Below are 19,551 nucleotides of genomic sequence, written 5' to 3'. Positions count from 1 at the left end.
GGAGGCTGTGTTCGTGGCAGGTCGGGGGGTCATGCAGTGACTGGGGGTGGTGCTCAGTGGCCTCTGCTGGCCTCCCTCACTGTGCCCACCCACCATGCCCATCCTGGGGTCCTTCCCCACTGGGCACAACCAGGACAGCTCAGCTGTGAGGAACGGAGCCCCTGGGAGACACAAAAGCCAGGGGTGCCCGGGAACTCCAACAGGCAGTGGGCGGGGCTCCAGGTTTCTCTCAAACCCTCAGCATCCTTGGTCCAGACCGCTGTCTGAGCCATGACTCTGCCGTGCCCCAGGGTACCTGGAAGACAGCCCTCTGCCCTCTCCTGTCTTGGTCCCTTTCTGCTCAGGCAGGGTGTGGCCAGGGCAACCCAGAGCCTGGCCACCCCTGCACGGGTTTGGAGGCCACAGTGTGAGACCTCACTCCACCACCTGCAGCCCCAACTGCCCCAGGAAGCGACTGCAGGGACCCGGCTGGAGCCTGGCTGAGCTGCAGTCTGCTTCCAGCCTGCACGGCCGCTGGGCTGGGGCGGCTCAGAGCTGCACGGGGAGGGCGCTGCCCTGGCTCCCAAGCTTTAGGGAGGAGGCGAGCAGCAGCCAGGGCTGCTGAGGGACAGGGGACCCCGGAAAAGGACCAGCCAGGTCTGAGGCAGACAGACCCCAACTCCCAACAGCGGCTGACCCTCAGTGGAGAACAGGCAGCGGCCGCAGAGGAGGAAAGGGGTCCAGGCAGGGTGGGGCGTGGAGCCGCCGGGCCCAGCAGCTGCTCCCCGCTCAGGGCTCTTTGCCTCTTTTCTCCCAAGTTGCACCTCTGGATGGTTTAGAATAAGCTGGAAAGAGGAAGTGCAGGAGCGCGGGGAAGCCCTTTGTGTTGTGTGTGGACGGAAGCGGTCCTCCGGGAAGCCACCTTTCCCACTGCGGGGAAAACAATGCCTGTGGCTTGCCACCCCCCCGCGGCGATCATAGCTGCCCCACCCTCGACGTGGGAAGTGGCTGCCCGTCTGAAGGGATGGAAAGGCAGAGGTCAAGCGGCTTCCTGGAGATGGCCCAGCTGCAGTGGGCAGAGAACCACCCAGGCCCACCCACAGGCAGACACACATCGCTGCTTGGCTGGTCCCTCTGGACATTGCAAAAGGCACAGCCAACACGCTGTCCCGAGAGCCCTGGGGGCTGCTGGGCGAGTAAGAAAAGCCTGCTGCCCCACCCCCACCCCCCCACCCCTCCGCGGCCCTGCTCTGCTGGGTTAATTCCCCAACCATCACCCTCAAAGATGGAGCCAGGAGCTGGACAAAGGTGGGAATGGGTGTCCTTATCCAGGGCTCACCCCAATAGCTCTCTGAGACCCACGTGGTCGAGCCTGCAGCCCCACTTCTGGGAGGCCAGGGAGTGGCCCCTCCCAGCTGCCAGGGAGTTCGGTTCCCCACAAGACGGAGCTGGACCCGTGCCCCCAGACACTGGATACAATGAAGGGACCGATGAGCATGCGGCCTGTGGCCCGCGCCATGGGGGGCGGGGGTGCGCTTAATCCAAACTCGATTAATTAAGTCAGCAACCACAGACTGAGGTCGGAGCCAGAGCCAGAAATGGCCCTGCAATGCCCACCTCTGCTCGGCTGTGGGGTGGTGCGGGGAGAGGGGAGGCCTGCCCGCTGCTCTCCCGCCGACCGGAGTGGACACTCGGGGCAGCCCCGCTTCTTCCCATTCTCCAGTTGCGAATGCAGCGCTGGAGAACACTGAGGACCGCCCTCGACACGGGTCCTAGAAGGAAGACACTGTGGACCCCCCTCCCCGCTCCCGGACCTGTACTCAGGCTTTATCTCGTCTCTTTCTCAGAATGGCCCTGCAGGGACACTGGCCCATTGTACAGATGAGAAAACCAGGGCTTTGGCAGGTTACGCCCACGGCACCACCTGGGTTTGAATGTAGCTGTTAACCTTTGCTGTCCCCAGCGGTGGCCAGACACGCCAGGCCCTCAGTGTGGGGGTTGGGGGCAGCTAGAGCACAGCGCCCCCTGGAGGCAGCTGGGAGGCCAGCAGGAGCTCCCTGGGTGGAGGAGGGGGTGTGGGCCCTCAGCACCCCATTCCTCTCCCCCTCCCCCACCCCGGCGGCCTGGGTTTCTCGCCTGACTGCCTGATCTCCCAGACCGGGAGGGCTGGAGCAGACAATGTGTTCTTACAACCCCACAAGATCTGCTGAAACTCAAAACCCTGGATTGGAGGCGGAGGGGAGGGTGTCTGGGTGAGAAGCCTAGGAATTGGGGAGCTCCCAGCTGGCAGGGTGGGGCTGCCCTGGGCCCTGGCTTCCTCACACCCCTTCCGTGTGGCAGGAGGGGTCCCACCAACGCCGGACACCTGTCACCACCCTCAGCCACAAGAGCTCATGTGGCCTTCCTTCCTGTCTGTCCAGCCCTAGGGACAGAGAGGAAGCACGGAGCCCATAGCCGCTGGCCAGGGGGAGGGCCAGCAGAGAGTGGGCCCTGATGAGGCTCCCATGAGACCCTCTCCCTGGATGCCTCTCCCAGCTCAGGCTCGCCACCTGCCCAGTCCCCAACCCCTGCCCGAGGCAGACCACCGGGCCCCGTGTCCCCAGGCTTGCCCACAAGCCCGTGGCCGCCCTGGCCCCCACCCCGGGCTCAGCACAGTCACCAAGGCACGGGACCACGGCAGACACCAGGAGACACAGCCCTGGCAGCTGCGCCCAGGCCGGCGTGGACCTGCTGAGAGACAGCCCCGCACTGTCACAGCCTGGGGACACTCGGGCAGCCCGCCCGCTAGTCTGGGCCTAGGGACGTCTGGGCTCAGGGGAGACTCTTCTCCACGGGGAAAGCAGAAGGTTCTTGGGCTGGCCACGACCCTGCACTCTTCCATGAAAGTGAAAGTGAAGTCACTCAGTCGTGTCTGACTCTTTGCAACCCCACGGACTGTAGCTCTTCCATCCATGGGATTTTCCAGGCAAGAGCACTGGAGTGGGTTGCCATTTCCTTCTCCAGGGTATCTTCCCGACTCGGATCGAACCCAGGTCTCCCACACTGTAGGCAGACGCTTTACTGTCTGAGCCACCAGCGCCCTTCCATGACCTCAACCAAATCCGGGGCTGGGCTGGTCTCTTGAGAGCCTTCTGGACGAAGCCTGGGAGCGCTGGGAACAGGCCCAGAGTGGAGTGAAGCCACGCTGATGTGTCCCATCGGGACCCACGTGTGTTACTGTTTACAGGGGAGCTCATAGGGGCGGGTGAGCAGCCCCCGGTCACACAGCGCCCCATGGCCTGCGCTATAGAGCACAGCGCTCTTTTAGCCTGGCGGGAGCAGCGAGCTGGAACAGGGCCGGGCAGCTGACGTGGACCATGCCTGCCTGTGGCCTGGAGGCCAGGCCTTCCAGAAACCCGGATGGGCTCAGCTGGGTCCAGCCCTGACCCAGGCCACGTCCCAGATGCCTGCCGAGCGCCGTGCTGGGCCGGGCCTGGGCCCTGGACCCCCAGGCGGAAGCCGTCATGGCCTGAGGCCCCTGCCACTGTGGACACTGGGACACACAGCCCTGCCTGGCCTCCCCTACCCCGTCTGGCTCTCAATCAGGCCTGAGGCCACCCTCATCCTGAGCCCTGGAGGGGGAAGTGAGGGGAGCCCCGCCCTGTGGGGCCACCCCTGGGAGCCGGAACCAGGCTGGCGAGCGCAGGAGAGACCCTCAGGCTGACCCGGAAGGCCCAGAGGCAGTCACCTCCCCCAGCCCTCTCCGTGGTCGGAGGGGAGACGGAGTCCCCAGGGACGGAAGTGTGGCCAGCACCCCCCACCCCCAGGCCCCGCCTCAGCCCAGCCTTAGCTCAGCATCTCTTGTACTGAAAAGCTTTCAGGGAAAGACACACACACTCAAAACTCTGGCTTCTCCCCCAGACCTGTCATTTCCAGTAACCGTGTAGTTTCCGCTTACCAGCAACCGAAACCAAGAGGAAATGGTGGGAGGCAGGTCCCCGAACCCCGGGTCCCCGCGGGGGGGCCACCGACAGAGCTCTCCAGGGGCAGCCGCCCACCTCCTCTCACATGCATCCCCCGGTGGACCCGCGAGGACCCGCCAGGGCCCAGCTGCCTGTCCAGCAGGCCTCCTGGGGTTGGGCAGTAGGCCGGCGGCTCAGCTGACCCAGGACCAAGGGGCGAAGGAAGCAGGAGGCTGGCAGGTCCCCGGAGGAGGGCCGGCCTGGTGCCCACTTGTCACCCCCAGTGCCTGCCCAGCCTCCAGCGGCCTGTCCCCTCTGCGGCGTGGCTCAGACCCCCAGCCCTTCTCCCGGCCCGGGGCCCTGACCCTAAGGCCGACGTGATGACATGGGACCTGCCTGCCCCAGGCCTCGGCCGGGCTGGGGGAGGCTGGACTTTCGTGCTGCCTGCAGGGCAAAGAGTTTGCTCAGCAAATCACAGTGTCAACAGAGGGATGAGGGACCATTTACCCAGCGGAGAAGAGCCAACCGATTCAAGCACTTCAGAGACACCCGACGGACACCCAAGCCCGGTGACTGACTTGTCCCACGAGGACTCCCAGGTCGAGGCTGGTGGGGCCTGGCAGGCTGTCTGAGCGCCTCTCATGTTTGGGAACCGCCACGTGGGCGTTGGAAGTGCGGCCTCCCCAGGGCACCCCCCGCCCCCACCAAGGCTTGCTGGGAACCAGGACCCCGGACGCACCTTCCAGGAAATGGAGCAACTCAGGTGCACGAGGCTCAGGTCAGACCTCCAGAGGCCGTCCCCAGCCCCAACCCAGGAGAGCCCAGGACAGCACAGCAAAGGGCTGGGGATCCTGGGGGCTGAGCCACAGAGGGGGCGGGCGCTGCGTGGAAGGGGAGGCCAGGCCCTTGGAGGTGTCCACATGCCACCCGACGGGCTCCCATGCAGAGCAGCAGCTCGGTGTCAGGAAGGGAACGGGCAATGATGAACCTAATTCACTCAAACGTGTGGGTGCCGTCATGATGATGACCCCTGCCCCCGAGCCTCGGCAGGGAGTGGATGGCGAGGTCAAGGCCCCCTTTCCCAGAATGCTTCCATCCCAGGGGCAGCGGGGGTGCAGGTGGGGAGGAGACCCCCAGCCAGAAGGGACCACTCAGCGGTGAAACCCTGGTGAGGGCGTTCTGTTCCCAGAGTTCCACGCATCTCAGAGACGCGCAGAGAGCTTCCCCCACCTGTAACGGGGGGACCCACTCGAGCCTCCCCACCGTGGCCGAGCAGGTGTCAAGGTGCTAACGTTGCATGAGCACCCCTCTGGTGCCCTGCAGGAAACGTGGAGCCTCTTTGAGCCCCAAGAGCCCCTGGGAAGGGATCGGCTTGCGGCTAAGCGCGGTGTGGCTAAGCGCGAGGAGCCAAGCCCCTGACCCTCACCCTCTCACACCAGGCGGGGTGCCTCCCAAGGGTACACCCACCAACTCCGAGATGAGCCCTGTTTCAGGAGAGATGTGCTCCAGGCCAGGGCAAGGCCGGGAAACAGGCAGATGGCGTGGGTAGGGGCTCAGGTCTCAGACTTGCCCTCCAGCTGCCCCTGACCTGTTCAGAGCCCATCTGCCTGAGTCTCCACAGCGGACTCCCTCCAAAAGAGGGGCCTGGGGCACCTGGGCAGGGCATTCCCACAGCACCAGCCTCACGGCGCAGGAGGTGAAGGCATCTGCCCTCGAGTCTGGTTCTCAAACAACGAGCCAGGCATGCGTCTGCCCTGCCCGCCTCGCCCCAGCACCTAGAGAGCGTTCAGTGAACGCCTGCTGCCCCTTGCATTCCTGACACCGAGCAGGTGGTGGGGTGCCGGCCGTGGAGCCCTGTGCGCTCATCCCCTGGACCCGAGGGCACGCCACCCCACTTTAACAAGTACCCCTGGATGCGCCAGGCCCCACTCAAGGGGGTCCCATGGCTGGCCACGCAGACACAGGAGTGAGCGCCACCTCTTCCAGGGAGCCTTCCAGACATCCCCCACCCCCGACACCCACCGCCTCTGGACTTCTGCCCAAGGCCATACCGGAAGACCATGCTGGGCCACTGCCAGCCACCCCGACGTTCTCAGGCAGGTCGAGTCCAGCGAGCACCCAGACGAGTGACGCACGGACACGCACCCCGAGTGAAAGGAGCTGGGCGGGAGAGGCGAGCGGCGCGTGCATTCAGGTCAAGCCAGAGATGGAGAGCAGATGGGAGCACGCGGGGCTGCGGGGGGCGGGGGGGCGCCTGTTTAATGCCTACGGGGGTTTTGTTCGGGGTGGTGAAAACCTGGAACTAGACAGACGTGCTGGTCCCACAAGCTTGTGAATGTACTAAGCGCCACGGAAATGCAGACTTTGTTCAGTAATTTACTTTGCCGTGTCGCACAGCTCCCAGGCGGCACTAACGGTAAGGAACCCGCCTGCCAATACAGGAGACACAACAGACGCGTTTGATCCCTGGGTCGGGAAGATCCCCTGGAGGAGGGCATGGCGACCCACGCCAGTGTTCTTGCCTGGAGAATCCCACGGACAGAGAAGCCTCGAGGGCTACAATCCACGGGGTCGGACAGAGTCGGACACGACTGAAGCGACTAAGTTCCCCGACCAGGGATGGAACCTGTGCCTTCTGCAGCAGAACCTGAGTCCTAACCGCTGGGCCACCAGGCAAGTCTCCCAAAATGTTCCTTCTAAACGTCTAAAATCATAAAACTTATGATACATGCAACCGACCACCAAAATACAAATAGAAATCCTCCCTTCCCCCCGCCCCGCCCCCACCCCAAATCTGGTCATCAGCAACCTGTGAGCTCAGTGGAGCGAGGCGGGCGGGGCCTTGAGGAAGGAGATGCCAGGGACGAAGCCAACAGAGGCCACTCTGGCAAAGGGCTCTTCTCTGCCCAGCGGCCCTTCCTCTGCAGCAGCACCTGTCAATCACAGCCCCCGCTCTAGCAGGTGTGTCCACGGCCCACCAGCAGGCCCAGGGGTTGGGGGTGAGGACCCCAAAGCCCTGAGATGGCCCCAGACAGGCAGAAGCCGCCCTACTGCATGGCCAGGCCTGACTCCTGGGCCCTCCTCCCCCGACCACGCTGTGTCCACTGCCGCCACCTGGGCATCTGCGGGCCCATCCCAGGGTCCTGCCAGGATGCCGCTGGAAGGGAACTCCGGGCGGCCACCCAACCCTGCACTCTCAGGCACAGAGCAGGAGCCAGTCGCTCTGTACCTGCTACAGTCCATGGGACTACAGGGTGTGGTTGCCAGAGACAGCCCGGCGGGGAACTTCAGGACCCATCAAACGCACCCTGACCCACAAGTCGCGATGCCGCCAGGCCAGCCGCTCGTTAAAGCCTCTGGGAAGAGTCTGCCAGGCTCTGGATGTGCCCGGACACGAAGGCAGAAGCTGAGGCAAGCTGGCCCCAGGTCCTCTACTCCCGTTCCCAGCCTCTTCATCTCTCAGCCTCAGCCGTTCCCACCTGTAAAGTGGGGACTGAGGATGAGATGCAGAGCCGGCCGCCATCCTGAGGGGGTGTGAGGCCGCTGAAAAAAAGGTCTGCTGCGCTTTTACGAGGCTGGATGAAAGGGGCTGTCTGTGCGTGGAGGGACCGTCAGCACTTTATTGAGGAAAGCAATCAGGACACTCAATCGACTCTGCAAAGCCACATCCTTTCACTATTCATAGGCGAGACATGAAACAGGAAAGGTGCCCTCCTCGAGCCCAGCCCGGCCCGGCCCGGCCCGGCCCGGCCAGCGTCACCGTGAGCGAGGGACGGAGCCAGTGCTGGCTTCCGCGGAACCCCTGGGCTGCCACCCAGCCCTGGGGGAGTGCAGCCATGCCGCCCTCTGGACCTGCCCCCACCCCCTGCCACCTCAGGGCAGGAGGTCCCTGCACCCACTCGTGGCCTCGGCTGCCCTGACCCAGCTCAGCTGTCCTGATGAAAAGCATTCTCTCTCAGCTGTCTGCCCGGCTCCACCCTCTTCCAGCTAAGGGCACAGCTTTCTTTTCTTTCCTCTCTCTTTTTAAAAAAAATCCCTATTTTTTTTTCCAGTGGAAAAAACGCTGGCCGCCATAGAGGCAGAGGCAGGCCCGAGGAGGGCACCTTCCTGTGGGGCTCGCGTGTCCCCTGACGTCCACCCGCCGTGGTCAGAGGCAGCAGGTGATGGTTTGGGGCCGAGGCTGTGCACTCGCTGTGTTTTTCTAACCCTGCGTCCTTGGCGCCCAGGCGCTGACAAACAGAGGAAGTCCTGTACAGACCTGGTTCCTTCTCAGCCCGGGGTGGGGGCGGGGGCAAGGGTGAGAATTAACCTGTTCCTCCCCCAGACTCGCCCGAGACACGCAGGTGACTCAGTGGAAACAGACGGGCCAGGTGACACAGGCGTAGACTGTTCCTCTGCAGCCGGGTGGCCGAGTCACTTCCACTCGGCCCCTGACCCTCTTCTTCTAAAGGGAAGTCGTTGTCCCCGCCTTGCTTCCTCACAGGACAGCCAGCGAGGGCCCCGGGGGCAGTACAGGCAGGATGCAGCCGTGATTAGGAACACACGTCCCCGGACAGAGCGAAGCGGGGCTAGGTGCTACGCTGGGCTGTGTGACGCTGGGCCGGGCGCCGACATCTCTGGGCCCTGCTACACGCCCGATGCCCATGGTTCCGGGGTTGCTGCCAGCCACGTGGGGCCGGGCTGCCCTGCCCACTGCACTCCCCTCCCTCTGACGTGTCATGTGTTCAGGCCGCCTCTCCTAACCCCCACACTGGAAAGCGGAGAAACCACGGGGGCAGGGGCTGCGTCGGACCTGGGCCCACATGCCCCCGGCCAGAACAGCACCCAGCACACAACAGGTGCTCAGAACTGGGAAGGAAGCAAGGAGGGGGTTTGCGGGTGCCACCGCAGGTGAGAAGCCCTCGGAGTCGCCGGCCGGCCCCTCCCAGGCGGTGCCCTGGCTCGGGCCCACCGGGCCGTATCTTTCGGGTTCTCTGAACTCACTCATTAGACAACTAAACCCTCTCAAATGAGGATCCTGAAACCAGCGCTGTCAGCTCAAAAGGAGAAGGCAGCAAGGGAGTGGACACTCGCCCCGCGCCTGCTGCGTGCCTCTTACGTAACCTTTACGCACCACCAAGGAGATCAATCACGGATCAAGCGCGAATTACAGGCTGGGGGAATCTGGGTTCAGGTGACCCGAAGACCTGAGGTCACAAGGGCACTGGGCACGGGAGAGCCAGGCCTCAAATACAGGATCGTCCAAAGCTGAGGTCCACCACCTGCCCGACTTCCCTCCGGCGTACTCTGGGCGCTGAGGCGGCAGAAGGTTGCAAAGACCCACCTGAGCCTGCCCCTGGGTCACCGGACTCCCCAGGCACCGCCTGCTGGGGCCACCACACACAGCCACCCTCCTCAGGGCAGAGGGCTCTGCCCCCAGAGACTCATGGCCTTCAGGCGGCCCGGCCCCGCTCTCTGGGACTTCCTGAAGGGCCTTCGCAACAACACAAACCTCTTTTTCCGACCCCGAGCCCTGTAGACACCTGACCGGTGGCTTCTGGGGAAGGTTCCCTCTCTCTGGGTGGAAACAGATGAGTCACCTGGCATGAATGCGCCTGGCACATGACAGCCCCGATTCCCACGCCCTGGCCACAGGGGAAGCAGCAGGAAAGTCACAGAACTTTCTGCGGGTCCCGGCTGGAGGCTGCAGAGCCAGGGTTCACACCCAGGTCGGCCTGAGACCCAGACACCCTGGAGGGAAGACAGCGGCTCTCCCCTTTAGCCCAGAGAGCCGGGCTGCCCCCGCCAGCAGAACCTCTGCAGACCGGTGGGTGGTGGGTGAGAGCGAGACGGCGCGGACCCTGGGGGTGGCCACAGTGCCCCCACCCTGCCCCACGAGCCTGGACTGGGGCCTCCCCACGGCTGGGCCTGGCCAGTCGTCATGGCTGATCCCTTGCCTCCAGCCTGAGGCACCCAGAGCTGGGGCCCGCAAGGACGGCACTTCCGTTCAACTTCCCAGTGGGTCTGCAGGGTGCTCACAATGGGGTCTCTGTGGGCTGAGCGAGGCGGGCTGCCAGGCCAGACAGGCAGGCTTCCCGCCAAGGTGGTGGTGGGGGGAAGCACCAGGCCAAAGGGAGGAAAAAGGCCGGCACCCTAGCCCTGATCCGGGGCCTGGCTTGGGGAGGCAGGAACTCCCAAAGTTGCCCAGGTTTGGGGGTGGGAGAGCCTCCCCCAACCCCATCCCTTTGAAGCGCCTCACCCGGAGGCCAGCGGTGAGAGCTGCAGCAGCGAGGGCAGCGTGCGGCCGGAGCACTGGTCTGGGGCAGGGGGCCCCAGGCTGCCCCGTCCCAATCCCCCGGTGATGGCGCAAGGAGAGACGGCTCCTACTTCCCCCAGCCCAGCACTGCCCCTGACCTCCCCAGAGCCCTCTGCAGAAACACGGAGACTGCCCCCAGCCCTACACGCACGTACATCCCAGTGAGCCGAGCCGAACGGCAGGGAAGGGAGTGGGCATTCTGGGAAGCCACGCATACTTAATCACCCAGCATTAATCCGCCTCCCCAACAATAGCCCCTGCACTTCCACTGAATCCCAGCTGTCGGTCTCTCAATGAAAGGAAACAAGATTTAGGGCATCAAGCGTCGGTGAGGCTTCTGCAGGAGGAGAAAAAGGCCCCAAAAAAAGCAAAAAAAAAAAAGAAAGTAGTGCGCATTCATTAGTGTCTGACAGAGACACAATGCATTTTGTCCATTAAACTGCTCACAGACCTGCTTAATTGGCTTCAGTCTGGGGCCGGGGTAGCGGGGAGGAGGGGGCTGCTTGCCCACTGGCTGGGCCGGCAGGGAGCCCGGGCTGGGGGTTGTCAAGGGAATGGGCCGTCAGCAGTTGGAATGAGGGCGCACCAGCCCGGCTGGGGACTCACTTCTGCAGCCTGGGGAGGGGGCGTTTCTCCAGCCGCCAGGAACCTGCTCGGTATTCCCATCAGGGACGAACTCAAGTTGAAGGGCATCAGCCACAGCAGAAAAACTTCCCGAGAGGCTTGCCAGTACTCGCAGGCGGGCAGGCAGGCGATAGATCCTAACCAGGTTCCCTGACACCACCGCCACCCCCGCCCCCCACCCCCGTTCACAGCTGAAGACCCAGGGCTGGGAAGGCGAAGGGCCTGGGAGGTCAGAGCTGGGGACAGAGACAGAGCTCCTGGCAGGAACTCCCACCCATACCCCTGCGGAGACGGGCACGGCCACCACGATGAGTTCCAACCTCCTTTCCCCAACCTCACCTGAGGCCAGGGAAGGCAGAGGGTGGCAAAGGGTGGGTGTGCTTTTGAACTAGTCAGTTTCTCGCTGAGAGGCACCTCCTGTTCAGGAGGCGCTCACCTGCCTGGAGCAAGCATCACCTGCCCCCAGCAGAGGCACTCCCCCCAGCTGGCAGGGTGGGGCGGGCCCGGCCTCCCTGCAGACGCTCTGGAGCCTCCCTGCAGGTCTCAGGGACTTTGGGAAGAAATGGGGGAGCAGGGATGCCCACCTAGCACCCCAGGAGCCTGAGGTGGTCCTCAAAGGAGTGCTCGAACCCCCAGAGGCCAGGCTGGGCTCCACACGCAGCGTAATTGCTGGTGATTAAGTAATTGCCAGACTTTGTCCAATAAAACCAGCACGTGACCGCGCCCAGCCTTCTGGGCCATCTCCAGAAGACAATGGCCTAGTGTTCTGCCCCCGCTGGCCCGCTGCAGAAGGCAGGGGCTCCGCTCCGACAAAGCAACAGGTCCCTGCAGGGGCGCGGGGGCCCATACTCACATGCAGGCCTCGGTGCCGTTGGGGAACGCTTCACACTTCCCGCCGTTCAAGCAGGTCTCACCGGGCTGGGAGCAGCGCAGGCCTGGGGAGGGGCAAGAGGAGAGGTCAGCCTGGCCCGCACCTCCAGGGGCACTGCCTACCCTTCACCTCCTGTCATGGGGTTACTGGGTGCAGGGGGCCCCCAGGAAGCCCTGCATGAACCCTAAGGGGGCTCAACATTCTGCCCACAGTTCTGGGATCAGAGATGGGACGGGGAGGAATAGACTGGCTGGGTGGCAGGTGGAGAGGTCACGCTCAAAGTGGGTAGAGGGGTGGGGAGGAGTGACCTGAAATGCATTGTAGACAGCAGGGAAGAAACGCTGGGATGACCCTGGGCCAGTCTCCCAAACTTCTCACCCCTCACCCCGGCTTCACTGGGGACCTTGGCTGGGCTGGGGCCCCTATCCAAGCACCAGGATTGTCTTGCTGTTCAAATAAGTTCTTCCAAGGGGTGGCGCTTGGGGGGGGGGTGGTGCTGGCCACACTCAGCTCCCCCGCTCGTGGGAAAATGCGACAGCTGCAAGGGCTGCTGCCCCGCCCGCCAACAAAGCGCCAGGCGGAGGAATCAGAGCAGCCCATTGTCGCGCCAGGGCCGCCTCCTGGGGCACCAGGACTGCACCCCAGGGACCTGGCCACGCCTTCACCGACACCCAACACCGGCTCCCCAGGGTGGGCATCTTCAGTGGCAGCCTCCCCTGCCACACACAGCCAGGGGCTGGGGGCGAGGCTGAAGATGCTCCATTTGGAAGGAATTTGACTTCATTCCCAGGAAGGGATCAATTAATCCCCCCCTTGCCCCCCCTTCTTACCAAGGCTATGTAAATTAAGCCCCCTCTGGGGGGGGGGTGGGGATGGGGTGTGACATGGAACCCCATCTTCAGGAAGCAGGGAACTAGCTCTCCCTCCAACTTTTAGGGGAAGAGAAGCATTAATCACCATCCGATTCCTCGGAGCTCCTCTCCACGGGAAGCGGAGAGGAATGACCGCCCCGGCAACCCTTACAAGGTTTCCAAACGTGAACTCCACAAAGTGAAAGTTCATCAGTAGCAGCTGAATCTTCTGCACACAAGACCCCCACCCCGCCAAAACTGTGAGCCAGGATAGGGGTAGCGACCCGCTGTGGGGAGGGGACACCGCGGGCAGGGCGGCCAGGAGCGGGGGGACACCTGGGTCTGGGCCCTCGCCCGGGTCCTGCGCGAACTCTTCTACTCCGAAGGGAGGCCGGGCTGGGCCGCCTGGCCCACCCTGCTCCCCTCTGCCCAACACGCTGGGCAGCCAGGTCCCGCAGTGCGGTTCAGTAAAGACGATCGCGGCACCCTGGACCCCAGGCTCCGCGCCCCAACATCCGCCCTCGGCGCGGGCAAGAGGCGAAGAAAAAAGATAAATGGCCCCAAAGCAACAGGAAACCAAAACCGACTCGATTCAAATCGAAAAGCAGTAGGCAGCTCGTCCGCCCGCCCCGGGAGCGAGCCCCACGCGCGGCTGGTGAAAGGCGAGCCCAGGGCTAGGTCTCCCAGGCCCCCAGATGCCCACGCCCGGCTTCAAAGCCGACTTCAAACCCGGCGCCAAACTCGGTTCCAGGCGCGAGCACCGCCAAGTCCGTCCCGATCCGGCAAACGGAGCGGGGGAGGGTCAGTCCTTCTCCCCGAGCCCGGGACTCTGGCTCCTAGCCCGCCCCGGGTCGCCCGGTCCCCCTCCCCACCCTGGCCGCCAGCTCCCAGGCACCCGGGGACTCGCGCCTAGGGCGCCGCCAAAAGTTTCCGAAGGCGCGGAAAGTTGCGGGCTCGCGGCGGGCAGTCGCCTACCTCGTGCGGCGAGCGCGGGCAGCAGCGCCAGGCAGAGCAGGGGCGCCAGGAGCGGCGGCATGCCTGCCCACCGGCTGCCCGCTGCGCCCGGGGGCGGCCTCCTGCGCCCGGCCGGCGGGGGCTCCGGCACACCCGAGCGCAGAGGGACTGTCCCAGGGGCGGTGACGGCCCGCTACTGCCCTCTCCTTCCGGCTGGAGAGCGTCCCTGGGCTCTCGCGGCCTCCCCGGCCCGGTTCCGCGCCCGCGATCGTTCCTACGCTGCGCCCGCGGCCCGCGCCCCGATCCCGGGGCCCGTGCGCTCCCTCCCGTGGCCGAGGCACTAGTGAGGCGCCCGGCCGCCGCGCGCTCCGCCCCCGCCCCGCCGGCCCCGCCCCCGGGGCCCGCCCCCGCCGATCCCTCCGCACCCCGCGCCCCCTTGCTGGCCGCGCCCCTCTGCTCTCCTCGACCAGCCGCGCGCCTCCTCAGGCTGGGGCGCGGGGTCCCGAGCCCGGGTCCTGCGGGGGTGGGGGTCGCGGCCGTGCGGAGCGGGGTCGGGGCCCATGCCCTAAGGGACTACTTCTCGTTCGAAAGTTTTCGGAGACCCAAAGTTTGCTCCGGGGTTGCGGAAGGATCCGGCTGTGGGCTCCCGCCGCGCTCGGCGACAATTGGCACAGATTTACATCTCAATAGCGGAGGAGGCGCAGGCGGAGCGAGGAAAGGGGCGCCTTTGACAGGCCTGTCCCCGAGAGGAGCTGGGCTGGGCAGGCGAGTGTGGGGGTCCCTGGGACAGAGGCTCTGGGAGAAGTCGCTCCATCGGCAGCCCTGCGTCACCCCTGGCCCGGGGCTTTAATCCTAGGAGCCCCCCTGGTAGCAACTTAAAACCTCTGAAAGTTCCAGCCTAGACCTGCCCCCACCTCCGTGGCTGTGAAGACCGGGCCATTTGACCCTGAAAGATGGTGGTGCCGCGGCTGCAGCCTCTGCCAAAGGGACCCTGGGGACCCCCAAGGAAATAGCCTGGGTCCAGCGCCCGGCCAGAAAGATTAAGCACCAGCTCCCCCAGGAGGGACCGCCTCCGGACGCTCCTTGGTCACCGTCCTACCCCTTCTCCCGCGCCTCCAGCCTAAGGTGGCCCGCGAAGCACGCTGTGGGTCCGGCAGCCCTGGACCCTCCCCCGTGCTCCTTCCGGGTGACTTATTTCTGCACCATAACGCCAGATTTGGGCATCCTGTGCCAGCCCGGGTTAAGTGCTGGGCGTCCAAAATGCCTGCCATTGTCCCTGCTAAGCTGGTTTACAGCCTCGCACTGGGTACAGAACAGCACCGCCTCTCAACACAGGGCAGTGAGCCGGCGTGCGGTTCCCTGGCAGGAGAACCCTCAGGACTGTAGAAATCCCAGAGGCTGGCTGAGAAGCCGCCCTTGCCAGGGAGGCCCAGAGAGGTGGGCAGAGTGGGGTTTGCCTGCTGGTGGGTAGGTTGCACCAGCCCAACCTCCTTGGTACACCTGTTGCAGGGCACCTGGGGGCAGCTGGGATGCAGTTGTGAGCACCAGGAGGAACAGCTTGTCCAGCTGCTTCTGGAGCCTCCCTGGCCTGCCTCCTCCAGGAAGCTGACGGCATGGCACTTCTCAGAGCCTGGGGTAACTTCTCTCGGGGTCAGTGCCCGGGAGAGGAGGCGCCTGGAGGCAGCAGAGATGTTTACATATCAGCAGCCAGGCGGCCTGGAGGAGCAGATTTTCCGCAGCAGGAAGAGGGGTCGGCTGCGAAGTCCCTCCCCTGCCCACCCCTCAACAACCAGACCACAGTCTCAGGGCTCTGCACACCACAGCCTCTCCTCTCCCAGGGATGGACAGAGGAGGGCTTCAGGGCCGCCACCCCTCTGGGGCCACTGCCCGCGTGCCCTCCTCTTGGAACCCAGCGTCTCTGCCAACAGGCCCCAGATCAAAAGCAAAGGGCCATCCAGCCCTGGCTTGGGAGCAAGTCCTCAGCCTTCCACCGAGGAAGCAGTCTTGGAGGAGGGACTTGGGACCGGGAGAGTCTCACCTGAGTCTGCCAGCCCTGCCAGGCCTACACTGGGCCTTTGCCCAGGGGCCGGGTACTCTCATTAGCCTGTGATACAGATAAGGGGGCCTCCCAAGCTTCTAACCCCCATGCCAGCCACCTGCTTCCTGGGGTATCCCATGGGTGACTGGGGCCCCCAGGAGACCCCAGCAAAACCAGAAGTGCCTGGGACTGGGGAGGGGCATGTGTGAGGCCAAGGTCAGGGGCTGGGCGGGGCTTCCCTCCCCTCCAGACCTGGGAAGGAGGTGGGCCAAGCCCTGGCAAGTGGGCACCAAGCTTTTCCAATCACAGATTAGGCCCCTTCTTATCTCTCTTTAACAACCTTCCCAGGCCAAGGGGTTTGAGGTGGGGAGGACTGGGGGTCCTGACGGCCCAGACCCTGGAGACCTCCTCTTACAGGATGGGCAGCCTAGGGGCAGCCCTGGTTGGGGGTGTTGGGGAGAGGAGGGGAATTTGGGGTGCAGGTCCTGTCCAGAGCCCAGTGGGAGAGTGGGGCCTGGGGTGGCCAGCACTGATCCGGGGGGCACAGCAATGGAACACGGTTTGGGGCTTCCTGCCTGTTTGTGGTGGGCACTAGGGCCAGGTTTGCTGGGTGGTCCCTGCACAGGCCCCCAGGCCACCTGGGAAACCTGGGACTGGTGAGGGTGAGGTTGCAGGCCTGGCTCGCAGAGGGGTCAGTGTCTTGTAGCCACTCTCTTCTCTGGGGTCCAGCTTGCTGGGCCTAAAGGGGAGAAGGCCCTGAGCCCCCGAAACCCCGGGCTTAGCTGGTCAGTTTCCCCTCTTCTGCCCCCCAGAGATGCAGGGATATCATTGCCAGGATGGGCAGGGGAGGTCTGCTGGGGAGTCCATTCCTGCCTCCCAAAGAAACTCACCCCAGCCCCCTCCTCCAGGGAGTCTGGCATGATTTGACTTGCTGGGGGGGATGCTGTTTAAAGCTCCCCTGCACTGATTCTAAGGTGCAGCCAGACAGAGACTCCTGGTCCTGGGGCCCCAGCCCCTCTGCCTCCTGCAGAGGTTGGTCTTGGCGCTTCGGATGCAACTGGAGGGCGTGGGGCGCTGCTGATTTTCCTGGTCGTCCTGAGAAGACTGGTTCTGGGTCGGCCAGGTCCCCGCCTTGCTCCTCAGCAGGCAGATGGGCTCCGGAAGCCTGGGGTGGGCTGTCTGGGACCACAACGGGGCTGCTGCCCGCCCTGGCCTCAGGGGTTGCTCACATCGTGGGGGCAGCTGGGCAGCTTGGTGCGGGTGACGGTGGCCCTGCAGCAGAGGGGATGGGGTGTGGGGAGGAGGGGTGAGAGTGGGGGGTGGGGGCAGTGCCCACCAGGGCAGCAGGGGGTCGAGTCCAGAACCCCAGGGGCGGCACTTGTCCACCTTTTGAACTTAATTGTAAAATGTGTCTGACCCGCTTAGGAAGAGAGGGCCTGGGCACCTGAGACGTGCCCAGCCTCCTGCCCCACCACAGCCAGGCCTTGACCAGCAGGCTCACTGAGGGCCCATGCCTGCCGCCCTGGGCTTGGTCTCCTCCTCCACCGAAAGATTCCTAGAGTCCTGTCCACCCTTTTCCTCTTGAAAGCAACCCAGAACGTTTCCAGACGTTCGCGCGTTTTTCTGGACGTGGTTTCAGTGGCGATGTAGCATGGCTCCACCACGATGGGCTGCACCCGGGCCAGGCACCCCCGCGTGCTTGTGCCCGGGGCTCTGCCTGCTCCCCGCTCCTCTTCCCCAAGCTGTACTCCCGCCAGGACCCAGAAGGGAAGGGGTAGGCTGGGTCTCCAGTTGGCTTGTCTGCCTGCACTCACTCGCCGTGCAGGGATCCACGGTCACCCAGGTCTGTCTGTGCTGGGAGTGGGCCAGCCCAGGCCCCGCTGCGGGTGCCGGCAGACCCGATGGGCCAGCTCCGCCAGGCCTGGGGACGCCCCCTCGCGCCCAGGCGGTCTGCAGTGGGTCGGTCCCCTCCCTTACTGGCATCACCTGCTCCAAGAAGCTGTCCCAGGACTCCCCTGTGGCTTAGTGGTAAAGAACCCACTTGCCCCTGTAGGAGACACGGGTTTGATCCCTGGTCTGGGAAGATCCCACGTGCCGCAGGGCAACCAAGTCCATGCGAGCGTGCTGAATCGCTTCAGTCGTGTCCGATTCTTTGCAACCCTCTGGACGGTAACCTGCCAGGCTCCTCTGACCATGGGATTCTCTAGGCGAGAGTACTGGAGTGGGTTGCCGTGTCCTTCTCCAGGGGATCTTCCCTACCCAGGGGTGGAAACTGCGTCTCTTGCACCTCCTGCTTTGGCAGGCGGAGTCTGTACCACTGAGCCATCTGGAAGGCCCCTACGCCACAGCTACTGAGCCCGCGAGCTGCAGCTGTCGAACCTGTGTGCTGCAACCACTGAAGCCCGCCTGCCCGAGCCTGTGCGCCCCCAGAGGAGCCCCCGCGATGAGAGGCCCGCGCCCCACAGCTGGGGAGCAGCCCCCACTCAGTCGCAACTGGAGAAAAGCCCGAGCATGGCCCACCACGGCTGAAGATAAAGAAATAGAACGATTTTTTAAAAAGCTGCCCCAGAACCCTGGGGCCTCCCAACTCTCACACCTCCATGAGGTGTTCCTCAGGGGGCGGGGTGGATGCAGGGACCTGTCACTGTGGGTCCTGCCCCCCCCAAAAGATGCATACACTCTGGTGGCTACCAAACGGCGCCATGCTGCAGGACCCTGCACCCGGCCCTGCCCTTCTGAGGGGCCTATCCACCTGTCACACACAGCGGTCACTCCCTGAGGGCCCAAGGCCTCTAGACAGCTCAGGGCCAGGGAATGGGGTTGACTGTGAGCCCCCCGGCCCGCCCCGCTGCTGCCCAGGAAACCTGGGAAGGAGGGTCAGCCTCTCAGAGGCAGGCACAGGGCCTAGGGAGTGTTGCCCGGGCAAATCCTCTGGCAGGTAGCTGCCTCCCTGAGCAGGTGAGCCGATGAGGCCTGGCTGGTATGGGCTTCGAGAGTCGCAGGACTGGCACCGGCGCTTGTCATGGAGGCATGGGCTGCGGGGAACGCACAGGCCCTGTCGGACCACCTGCTTCTCCGTAGGGACCCCCCTCCCCAAATGCTCAGAGCTTGACCCAGCAGGAAAGGACTCTGGGCCTGGTCTCCTGAGCTCTGAGAATACGGGCCTGGCCTGGACCTCTCTGGACCCCTGACTCCTCAGCTGCCCAGAGGGCCAGGGCAGAGCTAGACTTGGGGTTGGGTCACTCAGGGCTCAGTGGCCCATCTCTGGGTATCCCTGGAGACAGCCAGCCTCAGAGGAGGAAGGGCCTGCCTAGTACCGGGGGCATGGTGTGAAGCAGGCGTGGCTCGCTAAAACGTGGGGCCGTGGGGGCGAGGTGGGTTGGGGCAGGAGGTGGGGGTGCTCATAGAAGGCTGTCCAGCTCAGAGGTGACACCTCCCTGTAGGGCTGGCTGAGGGGCGGGGTTGCCCACCTTATGGACAGGACACTGAGGCTCTGAGGAGGTCATGGAACCCAGCCTGGGTCTCCCCATCGCAGCCCCCACCCGTAAGTCCTGGGACCCCTGCAGAGCCTGCTGGGAGGTGGGGGCAGGCTGGCTCTAGGGAGCTTCTACCCAGCCCGCCCTGCTGGCTGCAGCTCAGAACTTTCTCCAAAAAAAAAAAAAAAGAAAGAAAGAAAAAGGGCCCCGGGGGATGAAACTGCCTGGCCCCACCCCCAGCTGTGGTAGGAACCTCGACAGGCCTGAGTCACTCACACGGGGAACAACCGGGCTGGGCCTCTCCTCCCCCAGCCCCAACCTCTCCCCTTCCTTCTCTCTTCCCTTCCTTCCTCCCTCCGTCCCGCCTTCCTTCCCTTTCTTCCTTTCTGAAGTTATAAATAGCTGGAAATTGCCTTCTTAAAAAAGTCCATCTTTATTTTCACAGGGAAGACATAGGCTTCCCACAGCAAAATCTTTCTGCCCCAGAGGGATTTGCTGAAGAGGAGCCTCTGCAGACATTTT

General features: G+C 64.3%; 1 protein-coding gene across 1 annotated transcript in view; it reads right to left on the bottom strand.

Annotated features, from left to right (window-relative positions):
- NOTCH1 (notch receptor 1) overlaps nucleotides 1–13,860 on the bottom strand; it is a 45,929-nt gene extending 32,069 nt beyond the window's left edge. The window contains exons 1-2 of the mRNA XM_027966164.2: nucleotides 13,537–13,860; nucleotides 11,693–11,774 (exon numbers count right to left, since the gene is read on the bottom strand). Coding sequence (XP_027821965.1) covers nucleotides 11,693–11,774; nucleotides 13,537–13,597 — 143 coding nt within the window. The 5' untranslated portion in view covers nucleotides 13,598–13,860. The remainder of the gene's footprint in view (nucleotides 1–11,692; nucleotides 11,775–13,536) is intronic.
- Between the last annotated feature and the right edge of the window lie 5,691 nt (nucleotides 13,861–19,551).

This window comes from Ovis aries, chromosome 3 (genome assembly GCF_016772045.2).
Source record: "Ovis aries strain OAR_USU_Benz2616 breed Rambouillet chromosome 3, ARS-UI_Ramb_v3.0, whole genome shotgun sequence".
Taxonomy (NCBI): Eukaryota; Metazoa; Chordata; class Mammalia; order Artiodactyla; family Bovidae; genus Ovis; species Ovis aries.
This window is presented reverse-complemented; position numbering and strand designations above follow the sequence as displayed.